This window comes from Staurois parvus, unplaced genomic scaffold (genome assembly GCF_062004578.1).
Source record: "Staurois parvus isolate SC_StPar_1 unplaced genomic scaffold, SC_StPar_1.0 ptg000218l, whole genome shotgun sequence".
Taxonomy (NCBI): Eukaryota; Metazoa; Chordata; class Amphibia; order Anura; family Ranidae; genus Staurois; species Staurois parvus.
The window spans coordinates 6579607-6604946 of record NW_028318014.1 but is presented as its reverse complement, the minus strand read 5'-3'; the positions used below and the strand labels follow the sequence as shown (position 1 = coordinate 6604946).

Sequence of the window (25340 nt, the reverse complement as noted above, 5' to 3'; positions counted from 1 at the left end):
ACCAATGGAGCTTTATCAAGGGACAATCTACTATACTTAGTTAGACTTGTTGAAAAAAGGATTTTTGCCCATCAAGATTAAGCGAAAAAAAACAAAACCCACATGTGATCCAAAGAGAGGAAAAAAAAATACACCTTTTATAAAAGAATACATTTTCCTCGGACCAAACAAGATCAACCAGTCAGGTTGAATATGATTTTTCTTGAATTCTTTTAATTTAATAGGATATTTCTAGAAAACAGTAAGCAATTCTTCCTTAGTAATCATTCTTCTACTTTAGCTGTCGATGGATAGTACTTGCTGCGCACATGTGTTGATTACTGAGCGTTCATTTTACAAAGTGGAATACATTTTAAAAAATGTAGTTTTATTATACCATCAAGTCAACCATTATATTGAATTTAACTGTACTATAATTTTCTGTGTATCGTGATTTCTAGTTATGTTTGTAAGAATTCTCCTTGTACGCCTGGCCACTATGAAATGCTTTTTTCTAGCAAAAATCCTAATTTGTGTTTTTACAGTAGGTCATATTTTTGTCCTTCAAAAACAGTTGTCAGTAGCTTATCATGAGAAGAACTATCAGACTGAGACAAGCCGAATCATATTTGTTCTCAGCAGAAAAAAATGACCCAGCTGTGGGCACAAATGGTTTTTATAGCTTTCCGATCCCTTTTATGCAACATACAGCACCAGTTTATGAATGATAAACAGGCTGTCCAATGTTCTTTGCTGCCACATTTCAAGTCTTTTTCCCTCTGTCTGGATCAGGCTTGCTTCCTGATAACCTTAGATACCCATGTGTACTGAAGGATAATTACCTTGTCATCTTTGTCATCCTCCTCCTCCTCGTCCTCTAACATGTCTTCCATTACCTGCGGGCACAGAAAAGAACAGCACATTACTATTATTGTATACCCTAGCAGGTCATATATCCTGTTTCAAAACACTTTGACTAGCTAAACTTTAGTAAAACGTACAACAGACTAAGTGAGTGTACATTATTGGAAGAAGCAGATCTGCAGAAACAAATCAGGCTGCATAGTAATTTTAATATGTAATTTTCTCTGTATTTTTTCTACTGTTATTCTTTGCATTCATTCCAGTCCAAAAGCAGCTACGGAATGGCAGTCCCAACACAAGAACAAGGCAATTTGCCTTATGTACTATGATGCGTTTGTGTGTGCTTAAAAAAAAAGAGGACATGTTCTATTTTTGTGCAGCGGAACACATTCTGATGGGCTGTAATGCGTCACTAGGCTCATAGAAGTTAAAAAAAGGGGAAAGAAAATCAAGCACACTGTAGTCTGTTATAGCAATGCATTGCAGTGTATGTTCACTCTGCACACCAGCACATATGAGTGCATAACCCACTCTGTGTACTGTGAACTCTCTTCACTTTTTATAGGTTTCCTCTTCCTGTTGAATCTCTGTAACAAAAAGCAAAGGGAAATCTCCCTAACAAGATAGTGAAAAACAAACTGACATACGTTTTAGGCCCCTTTCACACAAGCAGACTCCGCAAAGTGGATCCCCACTGAGCAGACATATTACAGGTTCGTGTCTGCTCCGCTTGTGCAGAGTGGACACAGCCCGCTGTTCTCTATGGGGCGATCGGATGTAAATGGACTGCTTGTCCCTTTACATCTGACAGTCATTCGATAAAACACAAGGCCCATGAGTCGAATCCAGTCCACCAAGCCATTTCACATGACCATTGCACCTCTCCTGCAGCTGCGGCAAACCCCTCATCTCCACCCCCACCTTGTCTCAGCAGAACTCCTCTGCCAGATCCTGCGCTTCTGCATGCAGCCACTTTATCCCCCTCCCCCCTTCCCGTTTCAACAATAAGCAGTAGAGAGGAGGGCAGAGCTCTTCTGCCAGATCCTGCAGATCTCTGTGTAGCAGCCACACCCTCTTATCTCCACCTTTCCTGATCTCAGCATTCGGGAGACTCTTGCAGCTGACTCCAACCATCCTCTGGTCCTCCTCCAGACCCTGCATTTCTGCTTCCTAGCTCCACCCCAGCTTCTTCCCAGCAGTAGGACAAATTAGGGGGGCGTATTGTGATGTAATGGGGGTGGGGGTCTCTTAACATCTGATTGTGGGGGGAGCTCTTGACATCTGATGTACGGGGGGTTAGGTGCTCTGGATATATGCTTATAATTATGAAAATGATACAATTCTATGCCAGTTCAAAAGGAGGGTCACACACCACTGGTATTAATAAACTTTACTGGTGACTGCTCAGACAGAACACCATGGCAGAACCATGTCCTGTCTGAGGAGTCTCCAATAAAGTTTCCTTTGGATGATACCAGCGGTGTGTGACCCTCCATTTCATATTTCATATGATGAAGAGTAGATACATTTATATAGTCTTACAGATACAACCGGCCCTTTGAGGGCAACCCTAATGCTGATGCAGCCCACAATGTAATTGAATTTGGCACCCCTGCGCTAGATGGTTAGGGAACGGATCCCTCATCTGGTTGTTTTTAGTGGATTGGATGCAGACAGGTATAAACGGACATATGTCAATTTACATTTGTCTCCTTATAGAGAACAATAGATGGTCCAATTGGGTCTGCCTGAAAAATGGACAGGCAGAGCCAATCATTTCACCCATGTGAAAGGGGCCTTAACCCTCTGCTTCTGTATTTAAAACATAAAAAGAAGCATTTTTACCATGCATACACTTTAAACTTTGCAAAGTAGCCTGTATCTATTCCTTTAGTAAATCAACCTCATTGAAATGCCTGTGTCACAGCAATCCCAGTGATTTGTAGCTCAGTCACTGAGTGAATTACTTTTTTATAGCATTTGACAGTACATACAGAAGTGTCAGCTTCAGCAGCTAATCACTATATCTAACATAGCTGTTTCTCGTCACAGCACAATAGTATAGTAGTAGCTGCGTACTGTAGACAACAACAGAAAATCAGAGAAAATAAGTAGTGATAGTAGACAGATAGATAGATAGATAGATAGATAGATAGATAGATAGATAGATAGATGCCCTTGATCCCCTCATGTTTTGCATTGTATTGGTATTGTTCTGTCACATGTTCTGTCCCCCTTTGTAATGTACAGCGCTGAGCGAACTATTGGCGCTTTATAAATACTGTATAATAATAATAATAGATAGATAGATAGATAAATTGACAGATATACAAAGATAGATAGATAGATAGATAGATAGATAATATAGATGTTCCATGCATTGCACATGGTGTCAGCATTTCAGTTAAAAGTCTATGATATTTAAAAGAACTACTTTTTTTTTGTCTACATTAAAACTTCCACAAACTCTGAGAAACACATAGCTTCTAAGAATTAAATTGAAAAGAAAAAAGCAATTTGAAAAAATGGATCCTGTAAATGTAAGCCTAGCTTCTGACAACACTTTTCTCACAAAATTGCAGTAATTGCTAAAGCCACAAAAGTTGGATAAATTTGTCCCCATTTATTTTGTCCATTTTGATTTGTTCCATCCAGATGCCTTTAATAGGCTACTATTCTTGACACCAGCTTTCAGAGCACGCTGAGAAGCTGGCACAGTCTTCAGAGCCCTTTCAAATTCTCATCCAGAGAGCTTTGTGAGTCCTGACCTGCAGGATAAATGCTCTGGTTCACCTCTGTATGATAGAGGTGTTTATCAAGGATACATGCCGTACATTAAAATGTTGTCTGCCTCCTGTCCATCTTAACCGAGGTGCTAAGGTCATTCAAATCACCCTGCAAGACCTTTAGGGATAAAAAACGAGCAGGATTCTATGAAGGTAGCAAATTATATGTCAGCCCGAGATGATCTTGCAGTTTGAAAACATAGAATAGAGAGGAAGATGAAGTTTATTTTTTGTCGGGGAATATGGTTCTTTTTTATAAATATTTTCATTTATCAAGAAGATAAGAAGCAAGAGGTCAGTGAGGGGATAGAATGACTCTATAGCAGTGAAATTATTGAGTCTCCTATCAGATTTCTAATAGAGAACAGAATGGTTCAAAAAGCACAGGGCACCTTGGGTGTGGCAATCTTAACTCAAGCTCAAATTTTATCACAATTATTTCCAATTTATGTTGGAAAAGTGCTCTTTTAGGGAATTTTGTGTAAAAATAGAAAGGGTAACACACACACACACCTTTGCTGGACAGTCGTGATTTTGAAGCAAGTTTTACAATGTGGAATGAATATGTCTCATACTACCTTATAAATCTGCAGTGGCAGGTGTATGTAGCAAAATGGGTGAAGGTTCATGAGATGACTTATTCAATCCACTGCCATGTCTCCACTGCTACTCTTTCATCAACTGCCACTATTGTTCCCATTTAAAGGAATCTAATAGAAATTGAGGTTATAATACTGTAATTATGTATGTGTTTGCCCTAATATGAAACGATAATCATCTGTTACTACATTTCTCTGTGCTGCTGACTCTTTGAGGGAGATTTAAACATGAATCTTTTTGACCACAGTTGGAACATAATGTTGTCATGGTCCCATTTGGTGATGAATTAGTTGTGATGCTGCTGCTCCTACCCCCAGTGATGCTAGGACATGCTACTTCTTTAAAGTGGTTGTAAACCCAAAAATCTAAATTGAAATGACCAGTCTACCTCACACAGCATAGCAGCAGAAGTCATCTGTCCCTAGTCTGGCCAAAAAAAGGAGCAACCATTCATCTGAAATCCTCTCTGCTTTTCTACAGTGAAAAAACCCGACACGTGAAACAAAATTGTGTCACCACACCCCTTCTCCTGTGACTAACAGACTAATTAGGAGTCTAATGCATGAGCATGAGAGAAGGGACATGTGTCCCACAGCCATCCACACAGATCACTCATGAAATAGCCTAGCTCGGAAATTACTCAGCAAACCGTGGGGACACTATGTGCTTATCTCTACTAACAGAGGAGGAGGGGGGATACATTCTTTAACAGGTCATCATTATCAATTAATGGGAGCCAAACAACCTCACACAGATTTAAACCCACAGCTCCGGGGTTTTGGGGGGGGGGATTATGGTGGGGGGGGGGTGTTAGGGAGCTGAGCAGAAAGATCACAATTAACCCCTCAATGGTTGGGCACTTTTACTGTAGTGCCCTACATTCAAGTAACTCCCGATAGTTACACAGTAAGAGTGGACAGTCATCGAGGGGTTAATTGTGATCCTCCTGCTCAGCTTTCTCCCTGGCAGCTGTGGGGTTAAATCTGACTGAGGCCATTTGCCCCCCCCCCTCCATTAGTTGATAATGATGACCTGTAAAAGCATGTATCCCCCCTCCTCCTCTGTTAGTAGAGATAAGCACATAGTGTCAGCATGGTCCACTGAATAATTCCTGAGCTAAGCTATTTCAGGAGTGGTCTGTGTGGATGGCTGCGAGACACAAGCCCCTTCTCTCATGTTCATGCATGAGACTCCTAATTAGTCTGTCAGTCACAGGAGAGGGGATGTGGCGACACAATTTTTTTTCATGTGTCGGGTTTTCTTACCATAGGAAAGCAGAGAGAATTTCAGATGACTGTCTGCTCCTGTCTTGGCCAGACTACAGACAAATTACTTCTGCTGTTATGCTGTGTGAGGTAGACTGGCCAATTTTCAATTTGAATTTTGATTTTTTTTGTGTTTACAACCACTTTAAGACATCATGCTTTGCATCACACATGCTGAAACCTGTCAGGATGTGCATGCAGAGCATCTGCAGTTTGAGTATTGGGTCACTGGTGACCTTGTTCTGATCTGCAATTCAGGAACTAACAATTCAATTATGTGATGTACATGTGATATGTTTTATTGATGTTGAAAACACTGGGTATTCAAGTGATCAAACTCACGATGACCAGGAATAGATAATACAGTATAGGCTGGTGGGATTTTGAATAACAATGTGCATATAGACCATGGATAGAGAGTTCTCCAACTGGGGAGATTAAAAAATTTTGAGATTAAACTCCTTTGTCAGAAGTGAACCAAATCTTTATTGAACTGTATTAGAAACTCATGCAATTGGAGAGGTGTCTATAAGCACATAACAATTATATGTGCATTAACAAAGACTCCGTTCACCTGAGATAAAGTCAGATAAATACTGGTGTGTAATGCTGTTTCAAATAGTGAATGCTTAAAACTATTACTTTGGTTTGTAATTTTGAACCATATGGTGTCCATAGCTAAAGTTGATTAGGAATAAAATAATGTCAGATGATATATCATGGCTTTGAAGTTGATTGACTACCACCTAATATCTAGTAAGAAATATTTACTAGTCTCAAGGCCAAAACTGAGGTAAACTGACCGATATGTCAGTACTGTGTCCAGGGGGAAGCATTGTGGAAGACCAGAAATCTAGCACTACTGGAAATTATGGATTTGGAATATTCTTCCATACAGCAATGATCAGTGGTATGGACAGCAGAAGAGGTGAGTTTAAGATATCTTCTGTGCAAGGACACATTTTTTCTTTCACAAAATTTGTATTCAAATAAATTTTAAGAGATGCATTTGTGCAAGAACACATTTTTACTACATTTATTATAGGCTATCCAATCCCTACAAAGTTTATTTTGCAATTTGATGTTATTAAAACGTTACTTTTCATTTCAGTCTGCACTGAAACACTTAAAAAATTCAAATGTTGCTTCTTTGCAGTATGAAAAATTGGGGTGAACTGTTTTGAGGACAGGAGCAAGTTGAGGTGGTCATTGACCCATTTTTTTTCTTAGAATTCTATGAGTAAAGTTCACGAGAAGAGGTATCCCCTGCAACTACAGTTTCTTTTTTGCCAATAAACTTTCTAAAACATTACATCGGTACAGCCGTGTGGATGATGCTCCTTTTCTTACTATAAAAAATTTCAGGTGATAATAAGTGAGGAAGACCCACTCAATCTTTTGGCTAATTTGAGAAACAATACGGTAAAAATCTGCAAAATAGTTTTTTGTCGGAGCTAAACCAGCACTCGCTCTAAAACACTGTCACACAACTTTCCTTTACATTATGGGCTGATTTACATCTATGTGTTGCAGCCTTATCACAATGCACAGCGTTACATGTATCAATGCATTGTGGTGCATCAACTTTTGAGCAAAAATATTGTGACATGTCTGATAATTGGTAAATAACATGAGTGTTAACTAATGTGCATTAACACACCACCTATGATTAAACCCTGGTAGGTGGGGCGAAACATGTCAGGGGGCATAACCCGAGGAGAGGCATTGACTGATGCTTTCACATGTATACATCCACACTAGGATCTGCTATGGTGAGCGGTGGTTTCATACTTAAATGTTCATTGCTCACTGGATGAGTATTTCTTATACTGGCATCCCTACTATCCTGAGTGCCAATATGACGCTACACCTCAACCTGGAGTGGCACCACCAAGTACTAATGGCCTTAACACACCACACAAATATAAACTGACCCTGATGAAAATGAGTAACTATCATGTTAACATATATGGGTGGTATGTAGTGGCAATCAGAACTTTGACTCTATGAACCATGAAATTTGTGTGGGTAAAACACAACAAGAGGAATAAAAGGTGGCATTCAAGTGCAAAACGAGTTTTTAGTTCCATCCTGTGTTAGAAGTAGTTCAACAGCTGGAATCTACCTAAATCACAACATTAAATTACTACTTTCCAGATTTTTGTATTATGTTAATATTGAAAACTGTCAGCACTTACTGGATGAAATCGCACAATATATGCCTTGATAATCCCATTGCCTCTAGACATTACAAGCCCATGAGCGCTATAAACTAATTATCACTGAAAAAAGGAGCACACTGCCTAGATTTTACAGTGCTACCTTTAAATTGTGTTTTCCTATACCTTGGATATGATCAAGTAGTATTAATCAAACAAAGGGCAGGCACAGGGGAAATCAGACAGTTTTAATGCAAGCAGTTAAAAGTGACATGACCTTCTGTAATGTCACTTGTCACAGACTTATATGCCACGGAGTGGTGGAAGGTCTTGAAGGAATCCAATGCTTGTTTCTCTTTCTTGAATGTAAAACTAATACAGATGACATTTTAAAATCAAAACAAAGACAGCACAGAGATGTCATATCTTTCTTTTCTGCTGATGACCAGACATCAAATTTGGGCAATACAGGAAGTTACAAAAACATTATGGAAGACTCACTATTTTTAAGTTAATATATACTTCCTAGCCTATCAAGTGTAGCTTATCTGAGTGGACATAAATATGTCATATGCCACATGTTATGCTAGTATGAAGTGTGTTCCTTTATTTCCTCCCGGGCCTATTTGTTTCTTTGACGTATTCCTGGTGCATCAAGTTTTAATGGTGAAATTGGGCAGCCCAGGTATAAGAATACAAATTCTGGTGCTCTTTCAAAGTTCCAGCTAGCTGTTACACTATTTTTAAATGCTCTATGTCAGAAATACTGTATGTCAGAATATGAAATACCAAAAGCCAGCCTCAGCCAAGATATACTATTATCTGGGTATAGAAAACCTTTAAAGTTCATAAACATAAACCCACTTTTTATAAGTGTTTCTGATATAAAAAGGTTTGGTCCAAGTTTAGGTGGGGGACTAGGATCATTATGTACACTGCACATTTGAGTTTTGCACAACACTAAACAGGATAATGCTGGGTTTTTTTTTTTACATTTCCCTTGCATGTGATTGGGTATTTTAGCAAAGTGAAATTGCACCATGTTCACTAAGCTCTGGTGAAAATGTCCTTGCACAGTTCAACTCCCCTTGCAAAGTGAACAGCCTATTTGCCTTTAGTAAATCAACCCCATTGCGCTGATGAGTTTAGTAATCTAGCTGAGTGTTACTCTGATTGGGAGCATTGCTTCTCAAGGTGTCAACAATGTGCCATACAGCTTTGCAAATAAGTTTAACAAAGAAACAGCTACATAAGGGTTTGCACACTTCCTCCAATTCAGTTTAGAAGTATGATTTCTCTTGTTAATTCTCTGTTGATTTTCCCACAGATGAAAACGTTTTATAACTTTTGCTTGCATGTGATTGGATGATGGAAGTCAACAGAACTTCACCTCATTCGCTAAGCTCTGGAGATAATTCCTTTGCAGTGTAGCTTACCTTAAAAAGTGAATAGTTTATTTGTCTTTAGTAAATCAATCAGATAGAGTGATATGGAAATGTACATGCATTTCGTCGTTAAAAAAAAATAGTTACAAGTCCATATAGTTCAACCAACAGAACCAATCGGGGGCGGACTGACAACTCATGGGGCCCCCGGGCAATAGGAGATCATGGGTCCCCTGTGTCCTTGCCCAAACTCAAAAAAGCCTATGAAAAAGGTACCAGGGGCATCTCATGGGGCCCCATACTGACCCCGGGCCCTCAGGCAGTGCCTGAGTTTCCAAATGGTCAGTCCGCCCATGGAACTAATATACTCTGGCTCTGCAGTAAAGCAAGAATGAGAAAGCTCTTCACAGTTCCGTAGCAATCACTAGCTTTACAGTTTCAATAAAATCTATTACATTTAAAGCTAAACTCCAGGCACATGCAAACAAAGCAATATAATCAAGTTTTCACAAGCAGCATAATTGTATATAAAACTACCATGTGAACCTGAATCTGTATTGCATTCCCCTACACTCAGACCTGGGGGGGGGGGGTAGGGGGGTATAGCACCCTGAGCAAATCTGAGTTGTATGGCTTCTATTGTTTTGCTATCAGTTCATCACAATTAAAAAGGGGAAGAAAACAATAGTAATCTGATCAGTGCATTGCTGCTCCTTTACTGTCTAGTCAGGGTTGGGGTGAGTCCTGGACCAGGCCATGTTGCATAACTGTCATGCATTCAGCTACAACAGAAAACAAACCAAGTGAAAATGTTATATAGCTCTTGGCAGCAATTACTGAATCTGTTTCTGCTGGCCAAACCAGCTATTATGGGGCAGCATAGTGGCTACATTATTATTATTATACAGGACTTATATAGTGCCAACAGTTTTCTCAGCGCTTTACAATATAACGGTAGACAATACAGCAACGCTACAGTTAAATACAAGAGTGTTAGGAGGGCCCTGCTCCTTGGAGCTTACAATCTAGCTACATGGCTAGCACTCCTGTTCAGTAGTACAAGGGTCATCGGTTCACATCCCAACCATGGCATTGCCTGCGTGGAGTTTGCATGTTCTCTCTGTGCCTGTGTGGGTTTCCGCTGGGTACTCTGGTTTCCTGCCACACTCCAAAGACCTGCTGGTAGGTTAGTTGGCTCTAGTATGTGTATGTATGAATATGAGTTAGGGACCTTAAATTGTAAGCTCCTTGAGGGCAGGGACTGATGTGAATTTACAATACATATATATGTAAGTAAAGTGTAGTAAGTGCTCACCACCTCTGCAACCAGCCACCACTGCACCAAGCACACACTTTGGCCTTTGCCACCATTGCATCCACCACACACCCTGGCACTCGTCACAACGTCAGCCGGCACACACTCTGGCACTCACCATCACTGCACCAAAACGCACTCCAGCATATGTTACCACTGCAGCTGAACTGAACTCTGACACTTGCCACCACTGCTCCCAATGAGCAATCTCCAACTAGCCACCACTATAACCGAGAGACAATATGACACTCCCTACCACTGCACCCAATGCACAATATGCATCTAGCTACCACTGCACACAACACATGCTCTGGCACTTATCACCACTATCCCTGACATGCACATTGGCATATGTCACCACTGTCCCCAATATGCACTCTTCAACTTGCCACCACTGCACCTGACAGCACTCTTGCAAGTGTGGAAACTGCACCCAGCCAGGGGTGGACTGACCATTTGGAAACTCGGGCCCTGCCCAAGGGCCCGGGGTCAGTAGGGGGCCCCATGAGATGCCCCTGGTACCTTTTTCATAGGCTTTTTTGAGTTTGGGCAAGGACACAGGGGCCCCTTGATCACCTATTGCCCTGGGGCCCCATGAGTTGTCAACCGCCCCTGCACCCAACATACACTCTGAAACAACGTGTCCTATTTCAACTGATGTGCACTCAGACACTTTCCGCCACTGCACCTAACGCACACTCTGGTACACCCCACCACTGTATGCAGTGCACACTCCATCACTGTACAAATATTTCTTTTAAATGTATATATGTGTACAAGTATAAAAATAGTTTATCAAACCCAAATTTAGTGTGGCGTCTTTTAATTGTTATTTCTGTCTCTTATCTAGTGTCATTATAGGTCTATTTGTACACAATACACAATATGTTTCCTTGTTTATTATGGAAATTAATACTTTTCCGAAGCCATTTAGGTAAGATTTCTATGTCCATCTATGTTAAAAATGAGGTTAGAAGTTGTTAACATAATAATATTTTGCATTGGCGGCACTTCATTTTCTTAAATTAGCTGCCTGCTGAAGGTTTTAGTTCTTTTGGATGTATAAAGTAAATTATTAATCCAAACATTGTGAAGTAGAATGAAATGTTTAATATTAAAAGCTTTAAATTTCCACTTTGTGCTTTATGGTTGTGCAGTGCACAGCAGCTGCTGGGTTTTGGACAAGTAACAAACCACACAAACATACCCAAGGCTGTTAGACAGAGCAGTTTTTCTCTGGAGTTAATTAAGATAATTTTTTCTCCGACTTTGCATCAAAAACCGCAACATGTGTTTGTGTGCCATTGGATTTACTGCGCTTATGTGAATACATGTCATAAGGACGTGCTGAATATTGATGGGCTGGAGGGAGGCTGAGAGCTCTGATGGCTTCACAGGTCACAATGCAGAACCTGCATATAAAATCCATAAGGTTTTCGTCAGGCAGTCTTGCGTTGTTGAGCTGAGGTTTCACCTTTTCAGCCCATCTGCTTTTTTTGCTTCTCATAAAACTGGCCTATGGTAATCACTATACAGTATGAGAAATTACGATCCAATAACATGCTGTCTTTAGCATATAATGCACGCTTCGTTCAATATTTTTCGAGCATGGGTGACGAGTATTTTTCTAATTTGCCCCTCTGCAATGCAGGATCGGGTGTTTGTTTTGGGCAGTGTATCACATCAGCACATTCTCCCTATTAGACACACTTAAAGTGGAAGCAAACTCCCACTGGACACTTGTACCTACAGGTGAGTTTATAATAAAGCTGACCTGTAGTTACAAGGAATATCCCCTAAACATGCACAGTTTAGATGATATTCAGTGTTCTTGCAGCCGATGACATAAGCAGCGCATGCGTTCTGAAGGAACAGCATACCAGTGCATGGCCTAGATTTCTGTGCGGTGTGGGAGTGACATCATCACGCACCAGGCAATCAAGTGGCCAGAGCCTGTGAACCCGGAAAGAAAACTGGGTGAAGATGGAAGCCATCAACAGTGACAGTGCACTGCCAGAGGGCTTTGTTCTAAGGTAAGTCTTTTATAATGTGCTAGTATGCGATTATGACATTATTTTACAGGGGAATGTTTTTTTTTTGGTGGTTTACTATTGCTTTAAGGTTATTGTAATTGTAATAGTGCATTTGCAATAACAAGTTGAGTGTTGTCTGTCATACATTTTTTTATTTGCACTAACAGTCGCATTTTCAAGCTTTCAGGGTCTACCATCTTTTTCTCAGGTCCAAGCAGTACTGATATGCAATGATTTTAACAGAATATTAAGAGAAATCTGCAGGAAAAAAGAGGGAGGAAAAAAGAACACAGGGAGAAAAAAAAGGACTAAAGCAAAGGTAATAAATGTAAAAGAAACTTTATTTGAGCGGGGGGACTCATCAGACTTTCCCCATTTCACAGATCTTGTATATACAGGCAATGAAAGAGCTTTTCTCAATGGAGAAGGGAGAAAGGGGGCTTGTCCACGCCAGAAACTTTTTCACAGCAACTTCACAGAAGACCTGAAATTAATAACCCGCACAGCACCGGAAGTTCAGAGGCAGAAAGAGGACCAACATCTCTGCAATGCAGATGTTTCCAGTGTCCAGATGTATGCATGACATGGGACATGCTTCATTACAGGTATGTTAGATCACTAAAACCATAGAAAATGTTCTTTTATAGCTAATCGTCAGCTTTAAGTAGGTAAAAACTACAACCTCTGCCAACAAAGTGTTATTGTCTGTTTTCCTCTTGAGGATTTTTGCTTACTTGCAGTCTGGTAAAAGGTTGTCTGTAGAACAGAAAGTGAGGGAAAATCTCACAGAGCCCCAGATAGCAGTAATACCTGTTATCCTAAACAAAAGCCTTAAAGTATTTTGATTTTATATCATGTTTACTTTAATTTTTGTTTGCATTTCTTCAGCTGCTTCCTGGTTTCCAGGCCTAAGCATACATCCTAGGAGTCTTCAGGAAGGGAGGAGGGGTTTTCTCAGCTAAACACACCATCCTGCCTGCACACCTGAGCTAAGGGCAGATGGAATCCAGGAAGTCAATGCTACCTAAATCATCTGCACTTACTCAAGATGGCCATGGCCAGAAATGATAAGGGGTGTTTTTCAAAGTGATTTCTAAGTAAAATAAAGCATGGAGAAATGGATGGATGGGTGAAATTGCTTTGAATATTAAAAATGAATTAAATAGCATTTTTGGTTTGTGGTGTTCAGATGCAGTACAGTTCGACTTTAATACCGTATGAGAAATTCCAAAGAATAATAATAAAGTACTGATAGATATAATCCTGGAATAAAATACAGCGTAAGACATTGATCTAAAATACAATAAACATACAAAATTCTCTTTTTGCCTTTCAAGTGATTGTGCTAGAAAAGTGTCCTTGGTCTTTTATAACTAACACTAGCATCTAGATAACCAAGAACCTGGCTGTAATAATAATTAGTACAACTGCCTTGCAAGAAAGCTGACTGCACCGGAGAACAAATGGCGACAGAATAAAGAGAAGAGTATTAGCACGCCACCACTGCAAATGTCCTGATTTTGTCATAGACATTCAATTACAATTACTCGCGTGAAGAACACATTTCATCTGCTGCTCAGTCACTGTATTGTAATTCACTGATTTTTAATAGGGGACATCTCTTTGATGTGGACATCTGATGACTTCAGATGAATGGCACTTCAAGCTTGATGTGATCAACAGCTACATTCTTATTAACAGTGCACTAGGCATATCTGTAACGCTTGTAAAGTAAATACCCTTTTGTGAAGCGAATGATGTGTAACCTTTGGACTAATGTCAGCTCGATATTCACACAGTGCTCAGCTGCTCAAGCAGTACAAGAACAAACCACAGCTAATTCACTTTGTGTCATTAATGTGTACACCTTTAAGCACTGCATGTCTTTTGCTAGTTCCCCCTGTACTGTTATTGACTGATCTTCTGAAAACTTTACCCTTTCTGCGATAAGGGAGCAAGCACGACACAATGGTACAGTCAGAATTAAGAAATCCAGGCAACAAAAAGAATAACTCCAGAATAAAGATTCCCTGTGATACCAGTCAAACCGTACCAGTATTAAATGAAGTAAGAGACAAAGGCTGGTAGGTACACAATCATGAATATATATATATTTGCGCAAACAAAATAGTGGCATACAACAGCCTATCCCAAAAATTTTTACTAGTCTGTCTACTTAAAATCATCAGACCATCGGTCTCCCAAAAATGTACTATATAAACATAATGTGATAAATTCTACTTTAAATAATAGCATTATGAATATTATTCTTGTGAATATTGTCAACACTTCCAATTGGTATCAGCAACTGTCACTATGGTTGTTGTCTTTCCTAAATACACAGCAATCAATTCTTTGGCATCACTCCTATCTCTATGGGTGTACTCACTGCTTTTAGTTTTATTTATTACAGGTACTTACAGTTGCAAGAAAAAGTATGTGAACCCCTTGGGATTACGTGGAGTTTTGCATGAATTGGGCATAAAATGTGCTCTGAACGTCATCTAAGTCACAACAATAGAAGAACACAGTCTGCTGAAAATAATACTACACAAACATTAGATGTTGCCATGGTTTAATTGCACATAACATGTAAACATTCACAGTGCAGGGAGGAAAAAGTATGTGAGGCCCTAGCTTAATGACTTCTCCCAGAGCTAAATGGAGCCAGGAGTGAGCCAACCTTGACTCCAATCAGTGTGATGATATTGGATGTGTTGCTGACAGCTGTTCTGCCCTTAAAAAACACACACCTGTTTTGGGTTTACTGGTTTCAAGAAGCACTGTCTGATGTGAACCATGCCTCGCAGAAAAGAGCTCTCAGAAGATCTACGATCAAGAATTGTTAACTTGCATGAAGCTGGAAAGGGTTATAAAAGTATCTCCAAAAGCCTTGATGTTCATGTGTCCACGGTAAGACAGACTGTCTACAAATGGAGAAAGTTTAGCACTGTTGCTACTCTCCCTAGGCGTGGTCGTCCTGTAAAAATGACTGCAAGAGCACAGCGCAGAATGCTGCATGAGGTAAAGAAGAATCCCAGAGTGTCAGCTAAAGACCTACAGAAATCTCTGGCACATGCTAACATTTTTGTTGACACATCTACAATAAGGAAACCACTAAACAAGAATGGAGTACATGGGAGGACACCACGGAGGAAGCCATTGCTGTCCAAAAAGAATATTGCAGCATGTTTGAAGTTTGCAAAAGAGCACCTGGATGTTCCACAGCACTACTGGCAAAATATACTGTGGACAACTAATATTGAATTGTTTGGGAAGAACACACAACACTATGTGTGGAGAAAAAAAGGCACAGCACACCAACATCAAAACCTCATCCCCATTGTAAAACATGGCAGAGGGAGCATCGTGGTTTGGGGCTGGTTTGCTGCCTCAGGACCTGGACGGATTGTTGTCATTGATGAGAAAATGAATTCCAGAGTTTATCAAGACATTTTGCAGGAAAACGTACCACCATCTGTCCGCCAACTAAAGCTCCGCAGAGAATGGGTGATGCAACAAAACAATGGCTGCAACAGCACAGAATACGCCTTCTGGAGTGGTCCAGTCAGAGTCCTGACCTCAACCCAATTGAAATGCTGTGGCATGACCTTAAGAGAGCGATTCACACCAGACATCACAAGAATATTGCTACACTGAAACAGTTTTGTGAAGAGGAGTGGTCCAAAATTACTCCAGATCGTTGTGCAGGTCTGATCTGCAACTACAGGAAACGTTTGGTTGAGGTTATTGCTGCCAAAGGAGGGTCAACCAGTTATTAAGTCCAAAGGTTCACATACTTTTTCCTCCCTGCACTGTGAATGTTTACATTATGTGCAATTAAACCATGGCAACATTTAATGTTTGTGTAGTATTATGTTCAGCAGATTGTGTTCTTCTATTGTTGTGACTTAGATGACGTTCAGAGCACATTTTTGCCCAATTCATGCAAAACTCCACGTAATCCCAAGGTGTTCACATACTTTTTCTTGCAACTGTATATAGCTTTGTCAATTTACACAGCGCTTTACATATATAAATATTTATTGTACATTTCACATCAGTCCCAACCCTCAAGGAGCACACAATATAAGGTCCCTAACTCACATTCATACATACACATACTAGGGTCAATTTAGACAGGACCCAATTAACCTCACAGTATGTCCTTGGAGTGCGGGATGAAACCAGAGTACCTGGAGGAAACCCCTGCAGGCTCAGGGAGAAAATGCAAACTCGAGGCAGGTGGTGGCATGGTTGTGACTTGAACCAACGACCCTAGTACTGCCAGTCAGAAGCAGGGGCGGACTGACCATTTGGAAACTTGGGCACTGCCCGAGGGCTTGGGGTCAGTAGGGGGCCCCATGAGATGCCCCTGGTACCTTTTTCATAGACTTTTTTGAGTTTGGGCAAGGACACAGGGGCCCCATGATCCCCTATTGCCCGGGGGGCCCCATGAGTCATCAGTCCGCCCCTGGTCAGAAGTGCTATCATTTAGTCACTGTGCTGCCGTCCAACAGAGCTTGAGATGGGCAAGTATGCAAGTACAGGAAATAAACATGAATGTGCAGTATATCCTGTACACAAAACAGGGCATAAAATACAACCACACTAGAGAAGGTAAACAGTAACAATGCACAGCCGATAGAGACACCTCAAGGCCACTCTTTGCGGTTGACCAACCAACCTTCGCTGCTAGTCACCTCATCTTCAGGACTCTGCTTTAAGGAGACCTTAAAAGAATAACTGACCTAAATCTACCTTCCATCATTTACTGACCATTTATTGTCCTAGGCAGTTACTGACCCCCTTTTGACCCACAGCCATTTTACTGAGCCCTTGGACAGTATCATCGACCCTTGGGGGTCAATATTAATCACTTTGGGAAACCCCCTGACTACAGTAAGCCACATTCTAATAGGTTGACTTCAGCTGTTGCACTTTTAACTACCTTATTAAAATAGGATAAGGGCATTTGATGTGTCACCTGACACAAGAAAGTGCAAGAAAATGCAATTAATAAATGTAAGTGAAGGTAAATTAGTTAATGGCAATTAGACGTGTTCAATAAAGCAGTAAAATAAAGCAATGGTAAGGTGCATAGGGCTATAACTGCAGCCATTTAACTAATGATTTAAGTAGTTTGACACCAGTAATTTAATATTTTTAAGTCCCTACACTTTGCACATGATAACTGCCCCTGAGTTTAGCATTCTATATATAAGCACAAGGGGGTCAAGTCACTAAAGGCTACCACATGCAATATGAAGGTCATGTGATTCATTTTTCAGAAATATTGCATGAGATAATAAAAGAGTCAATTCATCAAAGTAAAATATTGAACTTGAGGTAAATACCACACATTTGTTAAAATAGTACGATAAATACCACAAAAAAAATGAGATAAATCATTAAAGTCAATTCATTAACCGCTTTCCCACCGCCCTATAGCAGAAATACTGAGGTGCGCAAAATCACATATATATATGTGATTTTGCATTTCCAGCTATTCTCGGCCTCGGCTGTCAATCACTGGGTCCCGGCAGGTGATTACTTGCCGGCACCCGGTGATCACCAAGTATTACCGACGTGGAGAGAGAAATGTATGTAAACAATACAGTTCTCTCCCCTGTCAGCTCCAGCACACTGCTTTGTATGGCTCTGCATAAAGGAGCCATATAAAGCAGTGTGCTTACAGTTGAAAGCACAGACACAGCTTACTGTAAAACACACACAGCACACAGTTAACCCTTTGATCGCCCCACATGTTAACCCCTTCCTGCCCAGTGCCTTTAGTATAGTGTCAGTGCTTTTTATTAGCATTGATCCCTATACTGGTGTCACTGGGAATATCAATGACACCAAGTCAGTTCCCCCCAGTGTCAGAATGCCCGCTGCAGTTCCGCTATAAGTCATTGCTCACCGCCATTATTAGTTAAAAGAAAAAAAATTCCAGTATCTATACCACCATTTGTAAATGTTATAACTTTGGCCTAAGTTTATGATGAAATTTGATTTTTAAAATTTTTTTATTGGACATGTTTAATAGCAAAAAGTCCAAAATATTGTTTTTTTCTCAAAATTGTCGGTCTTTTTTTTTATAGCGCAAAAAATAAAAAACGTAGAGGCGATCAAATACCACTGAAAGAAATCTCTATTTGTGGGGAAAAAAGGACATACATTTCATTTGGGTTCAGTGGTGCATCACTGCGCAATTGTAAGTAAAATTAACACAGCACCGTAACACAAAAAATGGCAGGAAGGGGGTAAATCCTCTGGAGGGCAAGTGGTTAAAAAACACACATTTGTTATTTGTCACCTGGTGTTTGCTGGCAGTATTTTAGAAGTGTACAAAATAACAGAGGAACTCTGCACTGACCAGAAAGTGAAAAGTATACAATGTATCAGTGTAAAAATGTTCTCCTCTGAGCTCAGGAATGAAAATAAATTGTAACATTTCATGAGAGGGAGATAGTTTTGTGAATGAAAGCACACTACAATGTTTTCATAGTTTCACAGTATTGCTGTGTGCATTCTGGTGCAATGTTAGCCTGCAAAAACAAAAATTGTGAAACATCTGGTAAATAATTGTTTTTTAGTGAATTGACTACTTTTGAAATAAATACCGCATGAGTTATTTTAACTCAAAAATTCATGCGGGATTTCTCTCTTAGTGAATTGACCCCAAGGTCACAAGTTCCATGCCTATAAAGCTAGGATGTTTTTACGTCATGCTAAAATGTGCCATATTCCTTCTCAAATACAAAATTGAGAGCTTGATTGCACCACTACATTTTAATGCTGCTTCAATGCATGGAAAAGTGCATGATGCTGCTCAACGTGCTGTTATATTCCACAAAGTAGTGTACAAGATAGTTTCGGTTCAGTGCACTGTAATCTACCTTTTACTGTGCCAGTAGTGATTTAAAAAATGCAGGTTGGCCTTGACCCCAGGTCTTCAATTGCACTGGGTTCAATGAACATTATATTCAATGTTTAAGCTTTGCTTTTACTAACATGAGATCCATTTAAGAACACTATCAAAATAATCCATGTGATATAGCCAGCGTACTGTAAGATGAAGCATAAAAGAGTGAATGCAGCTTTTTTTTCCCGAAAGCAACCCCATCAATTTCCATATTTTGAAAATCTTACAAATAAGGAAAGAGTTTCATGTTTGTATGGACATCCCTTCTCTTTTTTATTGGATGGTGGTGGGGTATGCTCTCTTCTAAAATTTCTCCTTGAGAACTGGATCAAGCTGGATCATAGAACAGTGCATTGTTTGAAAAAAGGTAAAGTGCAGGAGCTCCAATCTGAACAGCTAGGCTGAAATTTGTTCACCGCTGACTGTAGAGCTGGCCACATCTACTGAATAAAAGTTGGGGATCCCCCCACCCAGGACCTGTGCAGAGTGGGGGAGGGTAGTTGCCATCAATAATTATATTATTAATATGATATATCTTATATTACTTTCCAAAAGTTATTAGGAAGGCAAAAAGAGTTCTGTGTATGTAGGTACAATGCGCACACTTGGAGGGGACATGCACAGTTCTAACATTAAAATGGAACTTCACTCTCTCAACCAACACCGACTATTTCTAAACCTTATGCTGCTAGAAATAATAAATACATAGGAAAGTATATCATATTTACTTATTTTAAACTTTTTTTTTTTTTACATTGCTTCAGTTACTTCCTGGTTTCTTGCCTAGGCACATGATGACATACATCCCAGGAGTCTTCTGTAGGGGTTTCCTCAGCTAAGCGCACCCTCCTGTTTCTACGCCTGAACTAAGGACAGATGGATTCCAGGAAGTAAATTCTACATGAATCATTTGCCCTTACTCAAGATGGCCACGTCCAGCAATGCTATGGAGTGTTTTTCAAAGTGATTTCTCGGCAAATTAAAGCATGAAGAAATAAACAGATGGAAGAGATTGCTTTGAATATTAAAAATGAATTAAACAGTGTTTCTGCATTGTGGTTCTCAGATGCAATGTAGTTTTCCTTTAAGTAAAATGAATGTTAGAACTTCATATCTCCTCCACTGCTACGATGCAGAGGAGAAAGGTGTCTATATCCAGATCTAAATGTTCCTTTAAAAGCATCTTAAACATCTGCAGTTCTATCACATCTGAAACACCTGCCATTTTGTAAGCCCAATGTTGCTATCGTTCTCAAATTGAGCAGGACAGTGGGCATAATAGTGGTGAGAGGGAATGCAAATACCACACCCCCAATGCACATGTGCATAGCATAATGAGGACCACTATACTCTGTACTGTATATTTTATGTTCTGGACTGACACAATCCATTTACTATGCTATACACTGCATACTCTGGACCATCACACTGTATATGCTACATAATAGGACCCATTTATGAAACGTTTACTGTACAGATGCCACAGCATTTGCACAGACATTGCAACTAAGCCCCACAATGTATCCAATATGTTTATTTCATTTGATTGTTAGCTCTTTCTAGTCATAATGTGGTAATAAATGACATATTTTAGGACAATACCACATTATGGCCACTAGACGGAGCTGATGATCATAGGAAATAAACATATTAGCCACACTATAGGCAGTATTTGAGAGTATTTATGAGTTAGAGTCACATATTCTGAATTGGCACACTCCATATGATGCTTGCTGTGTGTTTCATGCTGGACAGCTAAATTCCATGGGCTGCATGTCACAATGTCAATGCATATTACACACTCTGGCCCACCACACTCCATATGCTCCACCTCATTCAAGGAAAGGCCATAATTGCTATTATTTTATTATATGAGTATATCATTTAGAGAAATGAACAACATCAAAGCAAAGGTCCACTAGAAGATAATTTACTTTTGGCACATTAGAGGTTTTCTACAAGGTTAAATATCAGTTACATTGTGATTTTAGAAGTTTAGGTATCTGAATTCATGTCTTATCAATATACAGACAGTATTAAGCAATCAACTTTATTGCAACAAAACAGCTGGCAATAGATACAAGTGTGATTAAAGCTGTGGCAATATAAAGTTAGGGAGACAAAGTAGCAAAGCCAACAGTCAACCATCAGTAAATCACTTACAAGATACCAGATCAAAAATGTGCATACAGCAGAATTCATTTAACCTCCCTAGTGGTCTGATTATGTCCATATTTCTGTGCTCAAAGCGGTACTTTTTTTGCATGGAAATATGTATTTTTTTTATTGTAGGCCTGTAATTTTTAGGAATAACTCACTGAAATCTGTCCGAACAAGAGTCTAGTAAACATCCCGGGTATGTTAAAATTTGAAACACGAAATCATAAATTATAATTTAATAAATAATCATAAAAAATAATAATATAATAATAATACATTTATTTCAATAGTATAATCAAACCAAAAACACTGAAATTTGAAATATAGCGCCAAGTTCGCACATCACTGAGCAAAGTCGCAAAATCGTTTTCAGTGTCTGATGACGAATTTCCCCCACGAATCATTATCACTCAATTCTGCAAGTAGTTCTGATTTACTATCGCTGTTCTCTAGCTGGTCTAAAACCGATTTTGATGTAAAGGGACGCTTTTTGGATGCCATGGACGTTTCTCAGTTTCCAGGCAGAAAGAACAGTAAAAATGCAGGCAGGGCACAGGACAAAGCACTAGGGACAAAATGTATGTGAAATGGTTTGATACAGTAATGTTTTACTATGTGATTTTAGTGTATTGAGTGAATGTCACAATATGTCATTTTCAAATTTCCCGCCGTTCCATCCCCCCGTACGTCCCGATGCTCGCAGGGAACGGAACCCAGATGACAGATGTCGGCATCCGCCAGAGTACAGTACAGGGGACACTGCAGGAGGGACATCGCGGGAGCGCAAGACAAGGTGAGTGACCGAGGGATCCCGGAACTGCGCGGATTCTGTTCCGATGAGCAGAGGATCCATTCACAGATCTCCCGCTGATCGGAGCAAAGTGGGCAGATGACATGTCTGCGCCAGCTCAGTTTATGCAGAGCCCACTCTGCTCCATGGGCGATTGGAAGTAAACGGACACTGTTCACATATATATATATCATGGCCTGTGCAGCATACAGTATATATATATATATATACACACACACACACACACAGCCATGGACAAAAATATTGACATCCCTGCATTTCTGTTAGATAATGTACCACTTTGCCCAGAATATTGTTGCAATTACAGATGTTCAGGCATTCTTATGGGTATTTCTTTTGTTTGTATTGGTATGACACAAAAAGTGGAGAAACAAAAAGCCAAATCTGACACATTCCACGCAAAACTCCAAAAATGGACTGGACAAAATCATCAGCACCCTCAATTTAATATTTGGTAGCACATCCCTTGGAAAAAATAACTGGAATCAATTGCTTCCTGTAACCATCAATGAGTTTCTTAGATCTCTCTACTGGAATTTTGGAACTTTCTTCTTTTTCCAACTGCTCCAGATTGGAAGGGTTCCTTTTCTCAACTTCTGTTTTGAGATCTCTCCACAGGTGCTCTACAGGATTGAGATCTGGACTCATTGCGGGCCAGTTCAGTACTCTCCAGCGCTTTGTCTGAAACTATTTCTAGGTGCTTTTTGACATGTGCTTTGGGTCATTGTCCTGCTGTAAGAACTATATCCTATGACAGAGACCCAACTTTCTGACACTGGGCCGTACATTGCACCCCAGAATTCTTTGTCTTCAGATTTTATAATGTCATGCACATGGTCAAGACATCCCTTGCTTGAAGCAGCAAAGCAACCCCAAAACATCAGTGAACCTCCACCATTGTTGACTGTAGAGACTATATTCTTTTCTTTAAAGGTCTCATTGCTTTTTCTGAAAACAGTAGAATAATGGGCTTTACCAAAAGCTGTAATTTTGTTTCATCAGTCCAAGGCACATTCTCCCAAAAGGATTTTGGCTTCTCCAATCTGGCTTTTTTATGTTTCTGTGTCAACAGTAGGGTTCTCCTGGGTCTCCAACCATAGAGTCCCTTTTCATTCAGATTGCAATGTATAGTGCGAGCAGACACAGTTGTACCCTGTGCTTGAATATCAGCTTGAATTTGTCTGGAGTTGATTGAGGTTCTTTGTCCACCATTTGAACAATCCTTCTTTGTAATTTTTGATCATGTTTTCTCTTTCATCTACGCCCAGGGAGATTGGCTACAGTTCCATGGGCTGTAAACTTCTCTACAATGTTGCGCACAGTGGACACAGGAACATTAAGATCTGTTAATTGATACAGGTGAGTTTAATTACAAATTGCAGGAGCATCACAGACTTGGAATGTAATTATTTCTTACAATTTTGAGAAGGTACCAGTGATTTTGTCCAGTCCATTTTTGGGGTTTTGCATGGAATGTGTCAGATCTGGCTTTTTAGTTTCTCCACTTTTTTGTGCCATACCAATACAAACAAAAGAAATAATTAGTATGCCTAAACATTTGTATTTGCAACACTTTTCTGGCCAAAGTAGTGTATTATCTGACAGAAATGCATAGGTGCCAATATTTGTGGCCACGACTATATATATATATATATATATATATATATATATATATATACACACTGTATGTGTGCATTACATTACATTAGCAATGGATAGACCCATTCAGATTTCATTAATAAGATAATTATAGGTTTCATATTCAGGCCATCTATTTGAAACAAATTAATTCTGGCATCTTCAAGCAGTTTCAGGGATTCGTTAAATGAGCTCATATAGAGCGATTTTGCTTTGCAGCAAAATTACCAGATTTTCAATGATGAGACAGTGATGAAAAAGGGAAAAAGTGTGCCATCATGACTGGTCCTCCTTACACAAGCTTTTAAAGTCTGTACGTACCATTATTACAGGAACAAAATAAACACATAAAACTTCAGGTAGTGGAATAGGAAATTGCCACACACTAAAAAAAATGGATGCTAAAAACTGTGCTGTGCATTTTGGAACTATAATAGTCTCTTTTATTTTTTTTAAATATTACATTTAGAGAATATTGACTTACGGTATATTATGTGATAGTGACACAAACAAACAAATGTATGACGGCCATTTTGGGCCCTAAGCTCTGAACAGGGTGATGCATAATAAAATATAAAGATGAATGCGGTATAACTAAATGGGGAGTTCTTGAAAATCAAGATTGTCGCCCACTGCAACCAATCTCTTTTCAATTGCCCTGGTTATGGAAGAAACGTAGATATGCAGAACCATTGGATTGATTACTTTACTGGTTTACTCCATGTAGCATTTTTAGATTACATATTTGCTGGTAAAGTTGAAAGGCAAAACTTTTTTTTTTCATTTTGGATAGAGTAACAGAGGGTTATAACCCCTGTCTGTTTATTTTTTTGCCATCTGTATTCCATTGGGGAGATTTACCTTCACTTCCTGTCAATGCCTACACAGGATGTGAGGGGAAATCCCTGCAAATTAAGGGTATCCCCTGGGGACCCCCTGGTTACCACCACTAGTGTCCTCATAGGAAGATTTCCCCTATGAAGACAACACAAATTTGGGATTATCTTTTACTTTCACTTCCAATGATAATGGTAAACAGGATAAATAGAGAGAGTGACTCTCCCTAATGGGGGCACAGACAGCAATAAAAACTGACAGGGGTTCTAATCCATCTATACTCTGTCCAAAACCAATAAAACGTTTGCCTTTACTTGTACGTTAAGAAATACATAATACTTTGGTAGTCATTCAAGTTGAGTTAGTAAACAAAGGCTGTTCACCTAGCAAAGTTAGAATATTAGACAAAGCTGTGTTCAAATCAATCAACCACTGTTGTACTATTGAAAAATCTTATTCTTAATTTAAGTGGCATGTGGTTAGCTATTTAGGCCTGATGTGCAAACAATTTTACAGCCATCCAGCATATTTATTTATGCCTTTAAACTCAGTTCAGTGTTTGCCTAGGTTGCCATGGACA

At 39.6% G+C, this 25340-nt stretch overlaps 1 protein-coding gene across 7 annotated transcripts in view; it reads right to left on the bottom strand.

Moving 5' to 3' along the window:
* Positions 1 to 25340, bottom strand: part of MCTP1 (multiple C2 and transmembrane domain containing 1) — a 916692-nt gene that overhangs the window by 94465 nt on the left and 796887 nt on the right. For all 7 annotated transcript variants that reach the window (XM_089679152.1, XM_089679154.1, XM_089679155.1 and 4 more), the window contains one exon: positions 822 to 875. In XM_089679152.1, the coding sequence (XP_089535278.1) occupies positions 822 to 875 (54 nt within the window). The remainder of the gene's footprint in view (positions 1 to 821; positions 876 to 25340) is intronic.